The 20,689-nt window shown below is 50.0% G+C and overlaps 1 protein-coding gene across 7 annotated transcripts in view; it reads left to right on the forward strand.

Annotated features, from left to right (window-relative positions):
* The window catches only part of SEMA5A (semaphorin 5A), a 218,561-nt gene that overhangs the window by 68,358 nt on the left and 129,514 nt on the right, over positions 1-20,689 (forward strand). For all 7 annotated transcript variants that reach the window (XM_064160820.1, XM_064160823.1, XM_064160822.1 and 4 more), the window contains 2 exons: positions 779-974; positions 18,201-18,300. In XM_064160820.1, coding sequence (XP_064016890.1) covers positions 845-974; positions 18,201-18,300 — 230 coding nt within the window. In that variant the 5' untranslated portion in view covers positions 779-844. The remainder of the gene's footprint in view (positions 1-778; positions 975-18,200; positions 18,301-20,689) is intronic.

Here is a 20,689-nt window from a genome sequence, read left to right on the forward strand (position 1 = left end):
AAAATCATAGAATCAACCAGGTTGGAAGAGACCTCCAAGATCATCCAGTCCAACCTAGCACCCAGCCTTGGCCAATCAACCAGACCATGGCACTAAGTGCCTCAGCCAGGCTTTGCTTCAACACTTTCAGGGACGGCAACTCCACCACCTCCCTGGGCAGCCCATTCCAATGCCAATCACTTTCTCTGCCAACAACTTCCTCCTAACATCCAGCCTAGACCTCCCCTGGCACAACTTGAGACTGTGTCCCCTTGTTCTGTTGCTTGTTGCCTGGGAGAAGATATCATTCCCACCTGGCTACAGCCTCCCTTCAGGGAGTTGTAGACAGCAATGAGGTCTGCCCTGAGCCTCCTCTTCTCCAGACTAAACAACCCCAGCTCCCTCAGCCTCATAGAGTTTGTTCCATGCCCCTCTCCAGCTTCATCACCCTTCTCTGGACACTAAGTGCCTCATGTGCTGTATCTAAAACCTAATAAATATTGCAGAGCATTATTATCCCTCTGTGCGTTACAAAATCATACTTTAAGGTAGAAGAGGGGAGAAATGAATTGCAGTTTTGGAATGCTACTGGGTGATAAAAGAAACCAACATTCCTAAACTGTGTCACTTTTTGCAAGCTTATGAAATAATTAGAGGAGCAACTGGTAGCAGACCTCTGAAAAGTCAACCACTGCACAGGGCAGTTCTGTGTTGCTTTAAACGTTGAGAATTGTCGATGCTGTAATTCTTTCTCTGTGGTTTGCTCTTGTGTCTGAGTAAATCTCTTTGAATTCTTCAGGTGCTTTTCCCACATGAGTGCAAGAAGAGCAGCCAGTTGAAAGAAGTGACTGCAGTGGAGGACAGCATGACCAGCATGAAACGAAGCTGCCTCCTTACGCTGCTGTTGGCAGGGCTTGGGGCGTTAGGAATACTCGAGCCAACGACAAAAGATATCCAGTGCCACAGAGCTGAGCATCCAGTCATTGAGTACAAAGGTAAGGGGTGAGCACCACACAACTGCCCCAGGAGTAGGCTAAGCACTCTCCAACTTCTTCATTGCAACCTCTGATTGTAATGTGCAGTGGTATGAAAAAGAAAAGATGCCATTCGGTGCTCTTAGAGAGTAACCTGCCTCCCCTGCCCCTGCCTCCCCTGCCCCTGCCTCCCCTGCCCCTGCCTCCCCTGCCCCTGCCTCCCCTGCCCCTGCCTCCCCTGCCCCTGCCTCCCCTGCCCCTGCCTCCCCTGCCCCTGCCTCCCCTGCCCCTGCCTCCCCTGCCCCTGGACAATGTGTTCTGCTCTGCCTCCCCTGCCCCTGGACAATGTGTTCTGCTCTGCCTCCCCTGCCCCTGGACAATGTGTTCTGCTCTGCCTCCCCTGCCCCTGGACAATGTGTTCTGCTCTGCCTCCCCTGCCCCTGGACAATGTGTTCTGCTCTGCCTCCCCTGCCCCTGGACAATGTGTTCTGCTCTGCCTCGTGCTTCAGACCAGCTTAGCCTTGATGTTTTGAGCTTGAGCTACTTGACTGTAGCCAGGTGGGGTTAATCTCTTCTCCCAGGCAATCAGCAACAGAACAAGGGGACACAGTCTCAAGTTCTGCTGGGAGAGCTATAGACTGGATGTTAGGAGGAAACTCTTGCCAGAGAAAGTGATTTGCATTGGAATGGGCTGCCCAGGGAGGTGGTGGAGTTGCTGTCCCTGGAGGTGTTGAAGCAAAGCCTGGCAGAGGCACTTAGTGCCATGGTCTGGTTGACTGGATAGGGCTGGGTGCTAGGTTGGACTGGGTGATGTTGGAGATCTCTTCCAACCTGGTTGATTCTATGGTTCTGTGAAACCTGAACTGCACTGCATACAAATGCAGCTAGCCTTGCAAGGTTTGTTCATGGTTTAGTTAATTCTGGCAAGCTGTAATAGGTACTCACCACAATAATCTGTTGGGAAGCATCTGTGAATCGTAGAAAGTATGTGTAGGAACATATTTGCAGTGCACTAGACAGTGTGTAGTAGCTTGATAACATAACTGCTGGTGGCAGGACTGCTTGTTAAGGGAAAATGAAGGCACAAGAGACTGAAGGGAAGAATGACTAAGAAGTATGTCTTTGAATCTCTATTAGGAATGGGCTACTTGGGGTGTCAAAGTATAGGAAAAGAGATGTGTGTGAGAAGAGCTACTCTGAAAGAATCCTGCAGCAGGAATAGGCAGGATTCAACCAACCCTCTTCCTGATTTCTGTATTCCTCTTGTGGCATTTACTATAGGAGTGTCTCCAAAGAAGGGTGATGAAGCTGGTCAGGGCCCTAGAACACAGCCCTGAGAGGAGAGGCTGAGGGAGCTGGGGTTGTTTGGCTTGGAGAAGAGGAGGCTCAGGGCAGACTTCACTACCTGAAGGGAGGTTGTAGCCAGGTAGGATTGGTCTCTTCTCCCAGGCAGTTAGCAGCAGAACAAGGGGACACAGTCTCAAGTTGTGCCAGGGGAGGTCTAGGGTGGATGTTAGGAGGTAGTTGTTGTCAGAGAGAGTGATTGGCATTGGAATGGGCTGCCCAGGGAGGTGGTGGAGGCACCATCCCTGGAGGTGTTGAAGCAAAGCCTGGCTGAGGCACTTAGTGCCATGGTCTGGTTGATTGTCTAGGGCTGGGTGCTAGGTTGGACTGGGTGATGTTGGAGGTCTCTTCCAACCTGGTTGATTCTGTGAATGCCCTTTGAATCTATTGACATTATCAGTGCTGCCAGGCCAATGCAGAGCCCTGAAACAGCTACAGCACCATCACAGTATCATCAGGGTTGGAAGAGACCTCACAGATCATCAAGCCCAACCCTTTAGCACAGAGCTCAAGGCCAGACCATGGCACCAAGTGCCACGTCCAGTCCTGCCTTGAACAGCTCCAGGGACGGTGACTCCACCACCTCCCCGGGCAGCCCATTCCAGTGTCCAATGACTCTCTCAGGGAAGAACTTTCTCCTCACCTCCAGCCTAAATCTCCCCTGGTGCAGCCTGAGGCTGTGTCCTCTTGTTCTGGTGCTGGCCACCTGAGAGAAGAGAGCAACCTCATCCTGGCCACAACCTCCCCTCAGGTAGTTGCAGACAGCAATAAGGTCTGCCCTGAGCCTCCTCTTCTCCAGGCTAACCAATCCCAGCTCCCTCAGCCTCTCCTCGTAGGGCTGTGCTCAAGGCCTCTCCCCAGCCTCGTCACCCTTCTCTGGACATGCTCAAATTGAATCCTGCATGAATGCCCCATTCTGTAAAATCATCTTCTTACATTATTATCATGTTATATCCCCCACAACTTAATGCTGTGTGAGATGCTGAGCATCAGCCAAGGCTTGGTGGTTTTGACTGTCAGGTACTTTAATGCTTGTAAACTCAGTAGGAGCTTTACGGAGAGATCGATTCTGTTATAACTGACTAAAGCCTTTTCCCATAGCTTCTAGTGTGCCACAACTGCAGTGTAGTTATTTGATTTGTCCTCCTTTTGAGAGACATGGCAGATGGAGTATAAACTGTTAAACAACCGTTATTGTGGCCAGCAGGGCCAGGGAGGTGATTCTCCCCCTCCACTCTGCTGAAGTGAGACCCCACCTGGAGTACTGTATCCAGTTCTAGAGCCTCCATTACAAGAAGGATGTGGATGTACTGGAGCATGTCCAGAGAAGGGTCATGATCAGGGGGCTGGAGCAGCTCTGCTGTGAGCACAGACTGAAAGAGTTGGGGCTGTGCAGGCTGGAGAAGAGGAGGCTCCCAGGTGACTTTCTTGTGGCTTTCCAGGATCTGAAGGGAGCCTTACAAAAAGGCAGGGGAGGGACACTCCCTGAGAGTGCCAGGAGTGGGGGGAATGGAGCAAAGCTGGAGGTGGGGAGAGTCAGAGTGGAGGTGAAGAGGAAGTTGTTGAGCTTGGAGTGGTGAGAGGCTGGAATGGGTTGCCCAGGGAGGTGGTTGAGGCCCCATGGCTGGAGGTATTTAATGTCAGGCTGGCTGAGGCTGTGTGCAGCCTGCTCTAGGGTAGGGTGTCCCTGGGCATGGCAGGGGGGTTGGAGCTAGATGCTCCTCATGGTCCCTTCCAACCCTGACTGATTCTATGATTCTAACTTCTCACTTCAGTGATGTTCCTGTCTGTCTATCTGACTTTCTGGAGAGGCATTTATTATTTTGTTAGACGGTCAAATCCTGCCTGACAAACCTGGTGGCCTTCTATGATCAGGTCACAACATTAATAGATGAGGGATGGCATTTACCTGGACCTGAGCAAGGCCTTTGACACTGTCCTGCACCACATCCTGGTCTCCAAGCTGGTGACACATGGGTTTGATGGGTGGAGCACTGGATGGATGACTTGATGGCTGCACCCAAAGAGTGGCTGTCAATGGCTCGATGGCCAAGTGCAGGCCAGTGACAAGCAGAGTCCCTCAGGGGTCAGTCCTGGGACCAGTCTTGTTCAACATCTTTGTGGGTGCCATGGACAGAGGCACTGAGTGCAGCCTCAGCAAGTTTGCTGATGACACCAAGCTGTGTGGTGCAGCAGCCAGGCTGGAGGGCAGGAATCCATCCAGAGGGATCTGGACAGGCTGGAGAGGTGGGCACAAGCCAACCTCAGGAGGTTCAGCAAGATGAAGTGCAGTGTCCTGCATCTGGGTGAAGGCAATGTCAAACACAAATGCAGGCTGGGCAGTGAGTGGCTGGAGAGCCACAAGGAAGTTCCACTGAAGCATAAGGAAAAAAATCCTTACTGTGAGGGTGCTGGAGCATTGGGTCAGGCTGCCCTGAGAGGCTGTGAACTCTTCTTCTCTGCAGACTTCCAAAAGCCACCTGAATGTGCTCCTTTGCAACCTGATCTAGGCAGTCCTGCTTTAGCAGGGGTGTTGGACTAGATGATCCCCGGAGAGGTCTTTTGCACCCTTATGGTTATATGAAATCTTGATTCTTTTATACTCTCACAAAGTAATCAGAATGCAAGGTAGTGCTGTCTCAACACAAGAGCATAGGCTGACACAATTTTAGAAGCTGTAATTAGTGGTATTTTAAGTGCATGCAGTGCTGTAAAGAATACCTCTTGAATAAACATGCTCAAATATAACATCTCTCGATCCACTGAGTGAATAAACATAAACCATTTCTGCTGGATGTTGACCAGAAAGGAAATATAGCTTGTTTTTTGATTCCTTGGTTTGGGAATCCTATGAAATAGGGTTTTTTTAACCTTATTGTCTAACCACCATGAAATTCCCCCACTTGGTGTTTGTGTAAGTAATGTAGTCTCAGTACATAGCACTGCTCATTTGCAATGCGAAGCACAAATGCAGGCTGGGCAGTGAGTGGCTGGAGAGCAGCCCTGAGGAGAGGGACTTGAGGGTGCTGCTGGAGGAGAAGCTCAACAGGAGCCAGCAGTGTGCACTTGCAGCCCAGAAAGCCAAGCAGAGCCTGGGCTGCAGCAGGAGAAGTGTGGCCAGCAGGTGGAGGGAGGTGATTCTCCCCTTCTACTGCACTCTGCTGAGACCCCACCTGGAGTACTGCATCCAGTTCTGGAGTCCCTGGGACAAGAGGGATGTGGAGATGCTGGAGTGTGTCCAGAGAAGGGTGATGAGGCTGGGGAGAGGCCTTGAGCACAGCCCTACGAGGAGAGGCTGAGGGAGCTGGGATTGGTTAGCCTGGAGAAGAGGAGGCTCAGGGCAGACCTCATTGCTGTCTACAACTACCTGAGGGGTGGTTGTGGCCAGGAGGAGGTTGCTCTCTTCTCTCAGGTGGCCAGCACCAGAATGAGAGGACACAGCCTCAGGCTGCACCAGGGGAGATTTAGGCTGGAGGTGAGGAGAAAGTTCTTCCCTGAGAGAGTCATTGGACACTGGAATGGGCTGCCCGGGGAGGTGGTGGAGTCGCCGTCCCTGGAGCTGTTCAAGGCAGGACTGGACGTGGCACTTGGTGCCATGGTCTGGCCTTGAGCTCTGTGGTAAAGGGTTGGACTTGATGATCTGTGAGGTCTCTTCCAACCTTGGTGATCATAGAATCAACCAGGTTGGAAGAGACCTCCAAGCTCATCCAGTCCAACCTAGCACCCAGCCCTATCCAATCAACCAGACCATGGCACTAAGTGCCTCATCCAGTCTTTTCTTGTTGACCCCCAGGGACGGTGCCTCCACCACCTCCCTGGGCAGCCCATTCCAATGGGAAATCACTCTCTCTGTGATGAACTTCTTCACAGATACTGTGTGATACCTAGGGTCAAGGTGAGGAGCACTGCCCCAGGAGGGTCAACCCTTAATAACTGCCTTCTATCTATGCTTTCTATGGGTTTTGTGTAAGTAACATCAGTGCAGAGAAGTCGATCGCTGCTTCATCTAGGTGGCAAGGCTATGAGTTTGCTTTCACTGCTCTGCTAAGGGCCAGCATCTCTTAAGGAGGCAAATAATTCCTATACCCAGTTGGATGTTGTTCTGTGAAATTAGATTTGTACAGGAGACAAAGTGCCTGCTAGGGAGTGCCAAGTGCAACCTGTTAATTAAAGTGATGATAGCTTTGAAGGCTGAAGGATGCTATCCCTTTACTTTCTCCTTGAGTTAGCCAGTCTCTTCGGTGTGTGTTCCCATGAAAACCAGGGCATGTCAGGGACCCAATTCTCTAAGCAAAGGATGTGTATAAATGTCTGATTTGCAGGGTTTTTTCCCCCATGGGAAGTGATAATGCTTAAATCAAGCTTCAGTTTATGCTTACTTTGGCACCTCATGTAAGTACTAGACCATTCTAGACTGTTCATGATTCTGAAGGGCCCAGAGAGTGGTGGTTGATGGAGTTAAATCCAGTTGGTAGCTGGGCACTAGTGGCATTCCTCACAGATCTGTGTTGGGACCACTTCTTTTTAACATCTTTGATGATGACCTTGATTCAGGCATAGAGAGAGTCAGAAGCAAGTTTGCAGGTGGTGCCATGTTAGGTGGCAGTGTTGATTTGAATGAGGGTAGAGAGGCTCTTCAGGGGGATTTGGATAGGCTGGATCAATGGGACAACGTTAATGGGATGAGTTTCAACAAGCTTAAGTGCGAGGTCCTGCACTTGGATCACAGCCCTAAGCAATGCTACAGGCTTGGGGCAGTGTGGCTGGAGAGCTGCCTGGCAGAAAGGGATCTGGGGTCATAATAGGCAGCTGAATATGAGCCAGCAGTGTGCCCAGGCGGCTAAGACGACCAATGGCAGCCTGGCTTGGATTAGAAATGCTGTGGCCAGCAGGAGCAGGGAGTGATTGTCCCCTTGGACTCAGCTGTGGTGAGGCCACAGCTTGAGTATTGTGTTCAGGTTTGGGCACCACAATACAAGAGACATGTGGAGGTGCTGGAGGGGGTCCAGAGGAGGGCAACAAAGCTGGGGAAGTGCCTGGAGAATAAATCTTATGAGGAATGACACAGGGATCTGGGGATGGTTGGTTTGAAGGAGAGGAGACTGAGGGGAGACCTCATTGCTCCCTATAGTGAAGGGACATTGTGGAGAGGCTGGAGCTGGTCTCTTCTCACAGGTAATCAGAGACAGAACAAGGGGGAATGGCCTCAAGTTGAGAGTGGGGAGGATTAGATTGGACATCAGGGAAAAGTTTTTCATGGGAACAGTGGTCAGACACTGGAATGAGCTGCCCAGGGAGGTGGTGGAGTCACCCACCCTGGATGTGTTTAAAGGTCATTTGGATGTGGTGCTTGGGGATGTGGTTTAAGGTGAATCTTGTAGAGTAGGGTTCTAGCTTGGACTTGGTGATCCTGAGGAGCTTTGCCAACCTGCATGTTTCTGTGATTCTGTAATTTCTAGTAATTGAAAACCAGCAGTGGCTGGTGGGACATAGCCTCTGAGTCTTTCCACAGCTGATTTATTTCCTCTTGCCCTAATGTGGAATTTTGGAGCATGTGGAATTTCCTGGTTGTTAACAAAAGAGCAAAACGAGTGAGAGGCTCCTGCCACGATCTCCTAGCTGGAGAAAGTGGGCAGATGGAATTGCCATCTGGGTGTGTTGGTTGGTTGGTTTGTTTGTTTCATCAAAAGAGATGTATTTTTAATGGAGATAGGGTTTTTTTTACTAAAAGGCAGTAAAGTATCCAAACTGAAATATGTTAAAGAGATTGGCAACCAGGAAATAGAGCTCCTAAGTGTTGGGGAGGGGAAATTAATTGATGCGAGATGAGATGTTCCAAAAATCACTATTGTTTATTAATGTTGCTGTTCAGAACTCTCACCAGCCCTGACCACTCATTTTAATAACATTTGGGTTCTTACACGGCCATGGAAACATTCTGTGGCTAATATCCAGGTCTAGCAACAGCCAGCAAAATATCTGAGCATTAATTGAACTGGCAGAGAAGGTTCCGCGGTCAAACGCCGCTTGTGGTCAATGTGCTGCTTGCCCAGGAGCTGGTCCCAGGCTCTTTCTGCTCTATGGCAGCAGGCAGCAGAGAGTCACAAAGAGGCATTGAAGCATTTACTCACAGATTATTATTATTACCCTCGTGGGGGCTGGCCACAGTCCAGACAGTGCCCAAATGCTCTCAGGGGACTCTGTCTTGTTGGACGTTGAGGCTTGAATCTTCCTGGCTTCTGGGGACAGGATGCAGACAATCTCTGCCCTTGTCTCCTGGCTTCTTCTGGGTGAGCTGTGTATGTGTCCAGGAGTTCTAAGCAGGACCCTCAGGTGCAGAGGCAGATGTGGTGCAGTCTCAGCATGATGTCATGCTGGCCACACAGGCCGATAGCCTGCAGGCATCCAGGGTCTGCTCCTGGTAACTCACAGCAGTGGAGTTTAGCAGGCAGCAATAAGGCAGTGTGCAACAGCAGCAGGGCTGGGCACAGCAGAGAGAGCAGGCACAGAGCAGGGGAGCAAAGCAGTGAAGCAAAAGCAGGTTGCTCACCTGCCTATCTCCTTTTACCACTGTGGGCCAAGATTCATTGCCCTTTGGACACAGAATAGCCAATCAGGATGGCAGTTAGCCAAACCTTACCATATCAGGCAAAGCCACAGGCTCACTTTTCCCTAATTTGGGAACAGCACAGGAGCCTTGCACTAGGCAGGCACAAGCTAAGTGTGTGCACCTTACAGCACAGGAGCCTTGCACTAGGCAGACACAAGCTAAGTGTGTGCACCTTCCAGCACAGGAGCCTTGCACTATAGGCAGGCACAAGCTAAGTGTGTGCACCTTCCAGCACAGGAGCCTTGCACTAGGCAGGCACAAGCTAAGTGTGTGCACCTTACAGCACAGGAGCCTTGCACTATAGGCAGGCACAAGCTAAGTGTGTGCACCTTACAGCACAGGAGCCTTGCACTAGGCAGGCACAAGCTAAGTGTGTGCACCTTACAGCACAGGAGCCTTGCACTAGGCAGGCACAAGCTAAGTGTGTGCACCTTACAGCACAGGAGCCTTGCACTAGGCAGGCACAAGCTAAGTGTGTGCACCTTCCAGCACAGGAGCCTTGCACTAGGCAGGCACAAGCTAAATGTGTGCACCTTACAGCACAGGAGCCTTGCACTAGGCAGGCACAAGCTAAGTGTGTGCACCTTGCAGCACAGGACCCTGGGCAGCCCAGACTCAGTGGCTACAGGTTCTTTTGTGTCTGCTTCCCACACTTGCCTCTCTGGTGGAGCAAAAAAGCATGCCCAGGCATGGCAAGACGTGTCTAAGCCTATTTTGGGTCTATTAGGCCTACCATAACACTAAGCAGCTGAACTTCAGACATCTTCCAGAGATTTTGGTGTGTTTAGAAGCAAGAGGAAACACAATATTGGTTTGATTATCCTGATTTTGTTTTCCCACCAGACAGTATTTGAATTCTTTTTCATAGGATGTTTAAGGTAGGCTCTGTCCCTTCTATTGACAGCTTTCAGTGTGAGTATTCAATACCTTTATTGATGATCTGGATGAGGGGATTGATATGTTTGTGTCCTTGTTCTTATCCATCTCAGCAAGCCTATGAGTGCAGCAGACATCACCACTGTTTCCTTTTCACAGCCTACCATCTAATTCTCACCAAAATATCCCAGCTAGGCTCAAACTAGCACACTGAGCTATTTACTGATGCACAAAGGACTCGTCCTAGCTCTGAATTTCAGTGGAAGTGACTTCTGAGTTGCCCTTACAAGCATGACACCAGAATTCTGTCTTGTACTTCTCCAGATGCTCACAAAATACTTCATGTGCTTCTTCCTCTAAGTATCCACTTCCCCAGTGCTCCTGTCTCACAGCCAAGTGTCTGCACAAGAGCAGCATTGATAAAGTGACTTCAGACTGCTTGAGAAAGACCAAGTTGAGTGATCACTAGGAGGACAGCAGTTGGCCATATCTGTGACAGTGGGTGATAGATAGTGCACCCTGCATCTAGGGAGGAATAACAAACTGCACCAGCACAGGCTGAGAGGTGACTGCTGGAGAGCAGCCCTGTGGAGAGGGACCTGGGGGTGCTGGTGGCTAACATCCATGGCACAGCAATGTGCCCTTGTGGCCAAGAAGGCCAATGGCATCCTGGGGTGTATTAGGAAGAGTGTGTCCAGCAGATCAAGGGAGGCTCTCCTTGCTCTCTACTCTGCTCAGACCCCATCCTGAGTACTGCCTTCAGTTCTTGGCTCCCCAGTTGCAGAGTGACAGGGATCTGCTGGAGAGAGTCCAGTGGAGGGCTAGGAGGATGATGAGGGGACTGGAGGGCACTGCCTGATGAGGAGAGGCTGAGGGACCTGGGGCTGCTTAGTCTGGAGAAGAGAAGACTGAGAGGGGATTTGATAAATGTTTATAAGTATCTGAGGGCTGCTAGGAGCAGGGGGACAGGCTCTGCTCACTGCTGCCTGGGATAGGACAAGCAGCAATGGATGTAAGCTGCAGCACAGGAGGTTCCAGCTCAACACAAGGGGGAACTTCTTTACTGTAAGGGTCCCAGAGCACTGGCACAGGCTGCCCAGAGAGGTTGTGGAGTCTCCTTCTCTGGAGCCTTTCAAGGGCTGTCTGGATGTGTTCCTCTGTGATCTGTGTTAGATAGGATTGTCCTGCTCTGGCAGGGGGGTTGGACTGGATGATCTCCTTGGGTCCCTTCCAACCCCTAACATCCTGTCATCTGTGATCTGAACAGCAAGAGGGTGGCTTGCAGTCCCTGCTGTGTTTCTACTCTGTTTCTACAGAAGTATATTTGAGTTTGTCAAGGTGATGGCATTCAGGATCATAGTTATGAATATTCCATTGCAAAATAATGAGAACAGATGTGTGCCATGACAAAACAAAGTAAGCATGACAGCTGAATGCAACCTACAAGTATACAAACTTGAATCTGTATTGCATTGAAATGATTTGTGTGGGAAACCCCAGAACTGGACCCCCCCAGACTCAGATGCTTCAGTTTTGCAAGGGAGGTTATTCTTCCCCTGTGCTCAGCACTGGTCAGGCCACACCTTGAGTGCTGTGTCCAGTTCTGGGCTGCTCAATTCAAGAGAGATGCTGAGGTGCTGGAAGGTGTGGAGAGAAGGGCAGCAAGGCTGGGGAGGGGCCTGGAGCACAGCCCTATGAGGAGAGGCTGAGGGAGCTGGGGGTGTGCAGCCTGCAGAAGAGGAGGCTCAGGGCAGAGCTCATTGCTGCCTACAACTCCCTGAAGGGAGGCTGTAGCCAGGTGGGGTTGGTCTCTTCTGCCAGGCAAGCAGCAACAGAACAAGGGGACACAGTCTCAAGTTGTGCCAGGGGAGGTCTAGGCTGGATGTTATGAGGAAGTTGTTGTCAGAGAGAGTGATTGGCATTGGAATGGGCTGCACAGGGAGGTAGTGGAGTTGCTGTGCCTGGAGGTGTTGAAGCAAAGCCTGGCTGAGGCACTTAGTGCCATGGTCTGGTTGATTGTCTAGGGCTGGGTGCTAGGTTGGCCTGGATGATCTTGGAAGTCTCTTCCAACCTGGTTGATTCTATTCTATGATTGTTGTGTTTTTCTGGAGTGGTCTGGGGTTTAGGTTCATGCTGTTCCTGTGTGTGAGAGAGAGAAAACTCAAAGGGGCTGTAATTGTATTTCATAGCTGGTGCCTCACGACTGCATAATTTCTGTAGAGCTCACAAGTGATTCTGAGGGTATAAAACCTCTCTTCCTAGTGCCAGAACTGCTTTTATCTAGGTGGGGGTTCAATCCTTTTTTTCCTACACACCTCCTCCTATTTATATGCATTGGGTGTGTTTGAGCAAGGATGCATAAACAACTCAGAACCTTTAGTCAGAAAAAGTAGTAGTAAGTAGTCCTTGTAGCAGATGTTACTGTCTCTTCCCTGAGGGCACAGACAGTTAGAACCCAAATCCTCTTTAATTATCCTCGTAATAGATACATGCACACACCTAAGAATGCAGAAATGCTCACTTCTAGCTGGGAAAGCTCTGCCAGGGTAAAGAAAACAGAAACACAGGCTGGGTTTTAGACCTTGAGACTTTGAAGGTTAGAACAAGCTGTCAAAGCAGGCTGGAGAACCATGGCAGGGCAATTGCTGTGAGCAATAAGGTCTGCCCTGAGCCTCCTCTTCTCCAGGCTAACCAATCCCAGCTCCCTCAGCCTCTCCTCGTAGGGCTGTGCTCAAGGCCTCTCCCCAGCCTCGTTGCCCTTCTCTGGACACACTCAAGCATCTCAATGTCCCTCCTAAACTGGGGGGCCCAGAACTGAACACAGCACTCAAGGTGTGGTCTAACCAGTGCAGAGTACAGGGGCAGAATGACCTCCCTGCTCCTGCTGACCACACCATTCCTGATGCAGGCCAGGATGCCACTGGCTCTCTTGGCCACCTGGGCACAACTACCTGAGGGGAGGTTGTGGCCAGGAGGAGGTTGCTCTCTTCTCTCAGGTGGCCAGCACCAGAACAAGAGGACACAGCCTCAGGCTGTGCCAGGGGAGATTTAGGCTGGAGGTGAGGAGAAAGTTCTTCCCTGAGAGAGTCATTGGACACTGGAATGGGCTGCCCGGGGAGGTGGTGGAGTCGCCGTCCCTGGAGCTGTTCAAGGCAGGACTGGACGTGGCACTTGGTGCCATGGTCTGGCCTTGAGCTCTGTGGTAAAGGGTTGGACTTGATGATCTGTGAGGTCTCTTCCAACCCTGGTGATACTGTGATACTGTGACTTTGTCTAAGGAGAGAGCTGAGGAAAGATGTGAGGGGCTGAGCAGGAGGAAGTCTGCAGGTTAAGGACCATATACTCCAAGGACTCTGTGTTTTCTGTTTTTCAATTTAATAATAATAAACTTCTTGCAGCCCTCCCTCATTACCTCCAAAATGCTGCTGAAGCTGTAATAGTTGTTCAAACAACACAGACCCACTAAGCAGATGGTGAACTTTCTGGAAATCATCAAGAGGTTTGCAGTTAGGGGATTTGTTTTGTTGTGGATGATTTAAACTGGAGGGGAGTTGGGGAAGCTGGCAGAATTTCTAGATAAGGCTACAGCTACACTCTTACTTCTTGGGCTCTGCAGTTCTCTTTGTAATGAAAGGCAAGCTCTAAGGCTGGGATAAGTTGTGTGGGCTGGCAGAAGGAAGGCAGCTGTCTTGTTTGTGGTCACAGAATCAACCAGGTTGGAAGAGACCTCCAAGCTCAGCCAGTCCAACCTAGCACCCAGCCCTGTCCAATCAACCAGAGCATGGCACTAAGTGCCTCAGCCAGGCTTTGCTTCAGCACCTCCAGGGACAGCAACTCCACCACCTCCCTGGGTAGCCCATTCCAATGCCAATCACTCTCTCTGCCAACAACTTCCTCCTAACATCCAGCCTAGACCTCCCCTGGCACAGCTTGAGACTGTGTCTCCTTGTTCTGTTGCTGCTTGCCTGGCAGAAGAGACCAACCCCACCTGGCTACAGCCTCCCTTCAGGTAGCTGTAGAAAGCAATGAGCTCTGCCCTGAGCCTTCTCTTCTGCAGGCTGCACACCCCCAGCTCCCTCAGCCTCTCCTCACAGGGCTGTGCTCCAGGCCCCTCACCTGCTTCATTGCCCTTCTCTGGACACCTTCCAGCACCTCAACATCTCTCTTGAATTGAGGGGCCCAGAACTGGACACAGCACTCAAGGTGTGGCCTGAGCAGTGCTGAGTACAGGGGAACAATAACCTCCCTTGTCCTGCTGGCCACACTGTTCCTGATTGTGGCCAGGATGCCACTGGCTCTCTTGGCCACCTGGGCACACTGCTGCCTCATCTTCAGCTACTATGTACCAGTCCCCCCAGGTCCCTCTCTGCCTGTCTGCTTTCAGCCACTCTGTTCCCAGCCTGTAGCACTGAAAAGGTTCTCTGATTCTATGAATTTCAATAGCACCTGGACCAGAAACTTCACTGCAGCACTGGGCTGGGATTGACTTTAGCTTTATAATTTGTTTTAGAAGAGATTTGTCTCTTTAAAGTTTAAATGTTAAGGAGTTGTTTATTTTTTTTGGTTGCACATTTGAGGGAAGTTTTGTTGCAGTAGATTGTCCCTGTGGTGTATTAGAAATAAATGCACTCCCCTGGCCTCTAATTCATCCTGGTGGAGTGTGTATGTGCTTGACATCTAAAGGGCAGATTGTGTGGGTGTTTTCTCCTTATACATAACTCTGGAACTGAAGTGCAGTGCCACTACTACATTTAAGCTTTGGTATTGCAAGAGACATTAATGATTGCTTTCTCTGCCTCTGAAATGGTTGTTAAAGGGGGACTGCACTAGGAGCTATGTCAGAAGGGTTAATGAACATCACTAATGTTTGACCTGAGGGGTTAACTATATTGAGTGGTCTGGCTTTGCATTCTGCAGAGAGCCTGCATGTACAGCCCAGGCACTTAACAGCCCTGTGGGCTTTCCTCTGAACTATAGAATAATAGAATCACCCAGGTTGGAAGAGACTTCCAAGATCATCCACTCCAACCTGTCACCCAGCCCTATCCAGTCATCTAGACCATGGCACTAAATTCTTCATCACGTTTTTTCTTCAACACCTCCAGGGACAGTGACTCCACCACCTCCCTGGGCATGGGTGTGCTAGTTTGAGACTAGCTGAAATAGTCTAATGAGAGAAATTAGATGATAGGCTGTTAAAAGGAAACAGTGGTGATGTCTGCTTCACTCATAGGCTTGCTGAGATGTATACTAACAAGAACTCAAAACATAGATAACAGCAGTGGCTCTCTGACACAGATGGTGCCTGTGCTTTTCTCCCTAATGTGCTGTCTGTGTAATTAACACTTCTGCTTTCTAACCCCCCTGGCTGATGGTTGATACTCCAAACTGACCTTGCACATAAGGCAAAGTCTGGGATAAGGTAGAACGGTGGAAAGAAGGTGGAAGGGTGGTTGGGAGCCCCTCCTGAGGACTCTGGTTTCTGGGAGGGCTGCTGTGGTTCTGTATCACCTTTTTAACCTGTGTATTTGTGTGTATAGAGTCACAGAATATTATAATCTAGTTCTTCTCACCAAAACATTCTAGCTAGCTTCAAACTAGCACAGCTGTATATATTCATAATGTATTGTACATACCTGCTTGTATATTGTGCTTAGCTGTAAGTACAAAGCTTCATTCCCTAATTCCAGCCAGCTGAGTCTAGTCTGGGTGGTTTCATAGGAGTGGGGGTGGCAGGTAACACCCAAACTGTCACCACGGGCAAGACACAGTCATCTTGTAGACACAGTCCTATAAGGCAACCTCTGTCATAAAATTAAGGAGGTATCTGATCCTGGAAGCAGATGTGCCAGCAGACCATGGCTGGAAGGTAGGAGAGCCTTGTAGAGGGACCTTGCAGGCTGGATGGGTGGGCAGAGGCCCATGGGATGAGATTGAACAAGGCCAAGTGCAGGGTTCTGCACTTTGGCCACAACAACCCCAAGCAGCACTACAGGCTGGGGACAGTGGCTGAGAGGAGCCAGGCGAGAGGGTCCTGGGGGTACTGATAGATAGTAGCTGAAGATGAGGCAGCAGTGTGCCCAGGTGGGCAGGAGAGACGATGGCATCCTGGGCTGGCTCAGGAGTAGTGTGGGCAGCAGAACATGAGAGGTTATTCTGCCCCTGTACTCAGCACTGCTCAGGCCACACCTTGAGTGCTGTGTCCAGTTTTGGGCTCTTCAAGAGAGATGTTGAGATGCTGGAAGGTGTCCAGAGAAGGGTGATGAAGTTGTTGAAAGGCCTGGAGCACAGCTCTGTGAGGAGAGGCTGAGGGAGCTGGGATTGGTTAGCCTGGAGAAGAGGAGGCTCAGGGGTGACCTTATTGCTGTCTACAACTACCTGAGGGGAGGTTGTGGCCAGGAGGAGGTTGCTCTCTTCTCTCAGGTGGCCAGCACCAGAACAAGAGGACACAGCCTCAGGCTGCGCCAGGGGAGATTTAGGCTGGAGGTGAGGAGAAAGTTCTTCCCTGAGAGAGTCATTGGACACTGGAATGGGCTGCCCGGGGAGGTGGTGGAGTCGCCGTCCCTGGAGCTGTTCAAGGCAGGACTGGACGTGGCACTTGGTGCCATGGTCTGGCCTTGAGCTCTGTGGTAAAGGGTTGGACTTGATGATCTGTGAGGTCTCTTCCAACCCTGATGATACGGTGATACTCCAAGAACTAATTGTTTTAACCCTACCCTTGTACTGAATATGCATGGTTTTGTAGCAGAAATATTCTACCTGAAGCAGATGAAGAGCTTTGGGGGAGGACCTCCCCTTGTCACCTAGCACTGATTAAAAACACATCGTTCCTGCTCACGCTCTGTGTGTTGTGAGGTCTCATTTTCCATACATGTAATATAGAATCATAGAATCAACCAGGTTGGAAGAGACCTCCAAGATCAGCCAGTCCAACCTAGCACCCAGCCCTAGCCAATCAACCAGACCATGGCACTAAGTGCCTCAGCCAGGCTTTTCTTGAAGACCCCCAGGGACGGTGACTCCACCACCTCCCTGGGCAGCCCATTCCAATGCCAATCACTCTCTCTGTGAAGAACTTCTTCCTAATATCCAGCCTACACCTACCCTGGCACAACTTGAGACTGTGTCCCCTTCTTCTGTTGCTGGTTGCCTGGGAGAAGAGGCCACCCCCCACCTGGCTACAATGCCCCTTCAGGTAGTTGTAGACAGCAATAAGATCACCTCTGAGCCTCCTCTTCTGCAGGCTGCACACCCCCAGCTCCCTCAACCTCTCCTCATAGGATTTGTGTTCCAGGCCCCTCACCAGCTTTGTTGCCCTTCTCTGGACATGTTCCAGCACCTCAACATCTCTCTTGAATTGAGGAGCCCAGAACTGGACACAGCACTCAAGGTGTGGCCTGAGCAGTGCTGAGTACAGGGGCAGAATAACCTCCCTTGTCCTACTGGCCACACTGCTCCTGATGCAGGCCAGGATGCCACTGGCTCTCTTGGCCACCTGGGCACACTGCTGCCTCATCTTCAGCTTACTATCTATCAGTACCCACCCATCTCAACCATTTTATTGTGAAGATGATGAAAAGTCAAATTTGCCTTTTTTCCCCCTCTCTCATAGTTTTCTGCTTGCTTAGATCTTTTTTTTAAAAGAACAGAAGAAAAATCCAGACCCCCCCCAAGTCCTCAGCTTCTTCCAATGCATGGAAGATGAATCTGACTTCGCTGGAGTTGTGCACTAAGCTTTTCAGCTTTACCTAAAGAGGAAAAGCACATCTTGCTTAGAAATAAGACCAACCTTTGAGTACTTTGTTGAAACTGCTATAGGTGATTGCTCTATATGTTTTGCAGGCCTGTGGTGTAAATGGAGCACAAATCCTATGAGGAGAGGTTGAGGGAGCTGGGCCTGTTTAGCCTGGAGAAGAGGAGGCTCAGGGGTGATCTTATTACTGTCTACAACTGCCTGAAGGGGCATTGTAGCCAGGTGGGGGTGGCCTCTTCTCCCAGGTAACCAGCAATAGAACAAGGGGACACAGTCTCAAGTTGTGCCAGGGTAGGTGTAGGCTGGATATTAGGAAGAAGTTCTTCACAGAGAGAGTGATTGGCATTGGAATGGGCTGCCCAGGTTGGTGGTGGAGGCACCGTCCCTGGGGGTCTTCAAGAAAAGACTGGCTGAGGCACTTAGTGCCATGGTCTGGTTGATTGGTTAGGGCTGGGTGCTAGGTTGGCCTGGATGATGTAGGAGGTCTCTTCCAACCTGGTTGATTCTATGATGTGCTATAGTGCTAAAAGTCACCTATGTTTCCTTAGAGGACCGTGCTGAGGAAACTTGCAGCCACACAGTATCTGTAACCATAGTGTTTCCTACCTGATGTACTACAACTATGCCCTTTACAGTAACAGTTGTGTTTCTTGATTGCTTTTAGAAATTGCCCCTTGGTTGCATGTATTCAGAGCAGAGAATGCTGTGGACTTCTCACAGTTAACGTTTGACCCAGGACAAAAAGAGCTTATTGCTGGAGCAAGGTGAGAAATCTCTTTTCTTTTCGTGTTGAATCAGACCACGTTTTGTTCTCTGTTAATAAACAGTGTTAAGCCAAATTCTAGCATCATTGCTGCCACTGCTCTAAAGCCTTTCTTGTTCCAGCAGCAACATGGGAGAGGCTTTGAAGCTGCAGCCAGAGTTTGGAGAAGCTGGGTCTTACTAGCAAGAGAGAATGGCATATCCTGTCTAAGAGTATTGCAGGATCATAGTATCATAGTATCATCAGGGTTGGAAGAGACCTCACAGATCATCAAGTCCAACCCTTTACCACAGAGCTCAAGGCCAGACCATGGCACCAAGTGCCACGTCCAGTCCTGCCTTGAACAGCTCCAGGGACGGCGACTCCACCACCTCCCCGGGCAGCCCATTCCAGTGTCCAATGACTCTCTCAGGGAAGAACTTTCTCCTCACCTCCAGCCTAAATTTCCCCTGATGGAGTCATCTCCCCTGACTCATTAAACTGAATATAATCTATGTTTATATTTCTTGTTCTTGCCCAGAGTTAAAAGGTGAACTGCCTGGCATCAAGGATCCCAATAGCTTACACAATTTGCATTTTTAAGAGGACTGTCCTTGAGTACTCTCAAAACTCTGGATGAATACAATAGAACAGGTAGATGCTCTATGACAGTGTGTGATGGTTTGGGATTTACCCACCCTGCCCCCCACTTAAGAAAATCACCCAGGCTAGACTCAGCTGGCTGGAAGTTCATAGAATCAAGCAGGTTGGAAGAGACCTCCAAGATCATCCAGTCCAACCTAGCACCCAGCCCTATCCAATCAACCAGACCATGGCACTAAGTGCCTCATCCAGGCTTTCCTTGAAAGACCTCCAGGGACGGTGCCTCCACTCCCTCCCTGGGCAGCCCATTCCAATGCCAATCACTATCTCTGTGAAGAACTTCCTGCTAGCATTCAGCCTATACCTACTCTGACACAACCTGAGACTGTGTCCCCTTGTTCTGTTGCTGCTTGCCTGGGAGAAGAGGCCACCCCCCACCTGGCTACAATGTCCCTTCAGGTAGTTGTAGACAGCAATGAGGTCTGCCCTGAGCCTCCTCTTCTGCAGGCTGCACACCCCCAGCTCCCTCAGCCTCTCCTCATAGGGTTTGTGCTCCAGGCCCCTCACCAGCTTTGTTGTCCTTCTCTGGACACCTTCCAGCACCTCAACATCTCTCTTGAATTGAGGGGCCCAGAACTGGACATAGTTAAAGTTAAAGAATGAAGCTATATTTACAGCTTAGCACAATACACAAGCAGATATACCCAGATATATACAGTTACAGGCTGGATGTTAGGAGGAAGTTCTTCCCAGAGAGAGTGATTGGCATTGGAATGGGCTGCCCAGGGAGGTGGTGGAGTCACCATCCCTGGAGGTGTTCAAAAAGAGACTGGCTGAGGCACTTGGTTCCATGCATGGTCCAGTTGACTGGATAGGGCTGGGTGATGGGTTGGACTGGATGATGTTTGAGGTCTCTTCCAACCTGGCTGGTTCTGTGATTCTATGTATGAGTTAAAGGTAATAGAGAAACTCAGTATTCCTCCCAGAAACAGAGGCCCCAGGGAGGCTCCCAACCCAAACCCCCTTCCCCCTTCTTCCTTCCCTCCCTTAAGAAATAACCAGATCAGCCCATGTATATCTCACTCTGGAGATTTGAGGTGAGATGTCAAAAAGATGACCAAGAGGTTAGAGAAGAAAGGGTTAGGTCAGAGTTAAGACAGAGGCAGCCACAGAGACCACACTGCCAGAAAGAAGGCACAGCCAGAAGTGAGAGCCAAGCAGTGTGTGAAGTGTTGAGTCTATATTTTGACCAGTTATGTTTCTCAGCAGAAGAAGGGTAATACTGGGCACATGTTGGTTTTTTTTTTTCTTTCTTCTGACAGCTAAGGATTTAGTTTCTCTCAGTAAAATATTCCAATTAGCCTCAAACCAGTAGAAAATGTGACAAAAGTTACCATAGCATGAAACTCAACAATGGTCCTGAGTTTGGCAGCACAGTATGGCTCTTTGTGCTTGGATGATTTCTGTTAATTACTCAACATAATGCCAGGAGCAATCTGTTAAAGATTGCAGAGTTAGTGGTGGAATTGGTGCTGATTGTAGTTTTTGCACAGTAGGGCATTACTGTGCAGGCTGTGATCAACAGTGACACTGTCTTAGCTGTCACTACTGAAGTAGTGGGGGTTGGGCTCTTCTGCCAGACAACCAGCAATAGAACAAGGGGACACAGTCTCAAGCTGTACCAGGGCAGGTCTAGGCTGGATGTTAGGAGGAAGTTGTTGTCAGAGAGAGTGATTGGCATTGGAATGGGCTGCCCAGGGAGGTGGTGGAGTCACCATCCCTGGAGGTGTTCAAGAGAAGACTGGATG

This window comes from Pogoniulus pusillus, chromosome 21 (assembly GCF_015220805.1).
Source record: "Pogoniulus pusillus isolate bPogPus1 chromosome 21, bPogPus1.pri, whole genome shotgun sequence".
Classification (NCBI taxonomy): domain Eukaryota; kingdom Metazoa; phylum Chordata; class Aves; order Piciformes; family Lybiidae; genus Pogoniulus; species Pogoniulus pusillus.